Below are 1,349 nucleotides of genomic sequence, written 5' to 3' on the forward strand. Positions count from 1 at the left end.
GCCCCAGAGCTAGGCAGTTGTCCGTGCCCCTGAGTGGGTGCCATCCAGTTCTCGGGAGCCCCGAGGGCCCTCTGGAGTGTTATCAGATATAAGGGGGAGGCCAGCCCAGCTTTCTTGCCGTTGGAGATTTCCAGTGTCTTCAGACGTGGCTCCTCAACCAGCTGGGATTATTCCTTCATCACTCTGCCCTTCATGTCAGAAAATCAAAGACCTTGGGACCAGCAGTTAGCATAATGGCTATGTCACTGGACTCCCGTGTAGTCAACCACAGTTCGAGTCCCGGACCTGGTGGCTTAAACTCACGCCGGGCATGTGTGTGTGCATGCCCAAGATCCCGAGAGGAAAATGGAGGAGAAGGGATTGCGGCGTGGCCACCACCCCTGGGGGGTGATTTCTCGCTTTCGGTCTCTCTGTCTCTCTCTGTCTTTCTGGCGAGCGTACGCGCCTTATAGGAAAAAAGCCTTTACAAAAAAAAAGCAAAGCAAATGGCCCGTCAGAAGTTCTGGTCTGCGTGGGATAACCCGTGGAGCTGACAGAGTTCGGGCCAGAGGCAAAGACGTGCGATGCCTTGATTAACTAGGCAGCCTTGCCACCTGCTCTTGTGCAGTTGGCACTGTCTTCTTCCAGCATTGACTATAAGCTGGCGGGGGGCATGGAGGTGGAGCCAGGCCTGCTCTGGTTTCGCCTCTCTGGCCGACCAGCTGTGCAGTCTCAGGTGAGCCTGTTTCCCCCTTCGTAAAATGCAGATAGCTCTACCTCCAGGCTTGGCTTAAGGATCCATGCTGGTGTAATCTGCACCTCCCAATATGTCTTGCGACTATTCAATATGAAATTTAATGAAATAACAACATTATAAAGTGGAAGTATTGGGGCCAGCAGGTGACATAGTAAAGGTGCTGGACTCCCTCATGGTCGACCATGATTTGAGTCCTGAACCCAGTGGCTTGAAACTCACACAGGGCATGTGTGCGTGCGTGCCCAAAATCCCAAGAGGAGAACGGAGGAGAAGAGACTGTGGTGTGGCCATCCTCCTGGGGGGAACTTTTTGCTTTCTATCTCTGTCTCCAGTGAGCACTTGTGTCTTATAGCAAAAATTTCTCAGGGAAATAAAAGTTCTAAGTACTAGTAAGAAGTGTTTATTGTGGCCAGCAGATGGTGTGGCAGTTACATCACTGGACTCCCACATGGCCAGCCATTGTTTGAGTCCTGGACCCGGAGGCTTCACATTCATGCTGGGCACGGGTGCGACCATGCCCAAGATCCTGGGAGGAGAATGAAGGAGAAGGGATTGCAGTGACCATCCCCCACCCCGGGTGAGTTCTCTTTGCCTCTCCTTGTCTTTATCTCTC

General features: G+C 52.6%; 1 protein-coding gene across 1 annotated transcript in view; it reads left to right on the forward strand.

The window, feature by feature from the left end:
• The window catches only part of HSPG2 (heparan sulfate proteoglycan 2), a gene marked incomplete in the record, with an annotated part of 117,566 nt that overhangs the window by 5,865 nt on the left and 110,352 nt on the right, over positions 1-1,349 (forward strand). Inside the window, 1 exon segment of the mRNA XM_027770665.1 lies at positions 608-715. Coding sequence (XP_027626466.1) covers positions 608-715 — 108 coding nt within the window.

This window comes from Tupaia chinensis, unplaced genomic scaffold (assembly GCF_000334495.1).
Source record: "Tupaia chinensis unplaced genomic scaffold, TupChi_1.0 Scaffold000146_1, whole genome shotgun sequence".
Classification (NCBI taxonomy): domain Eukaryota; kingdom Metazoa; phylum Chordata; class Mammalia; order Scandentia; family Tupaiidae; genus Tupaia; species Tupaia belangeri.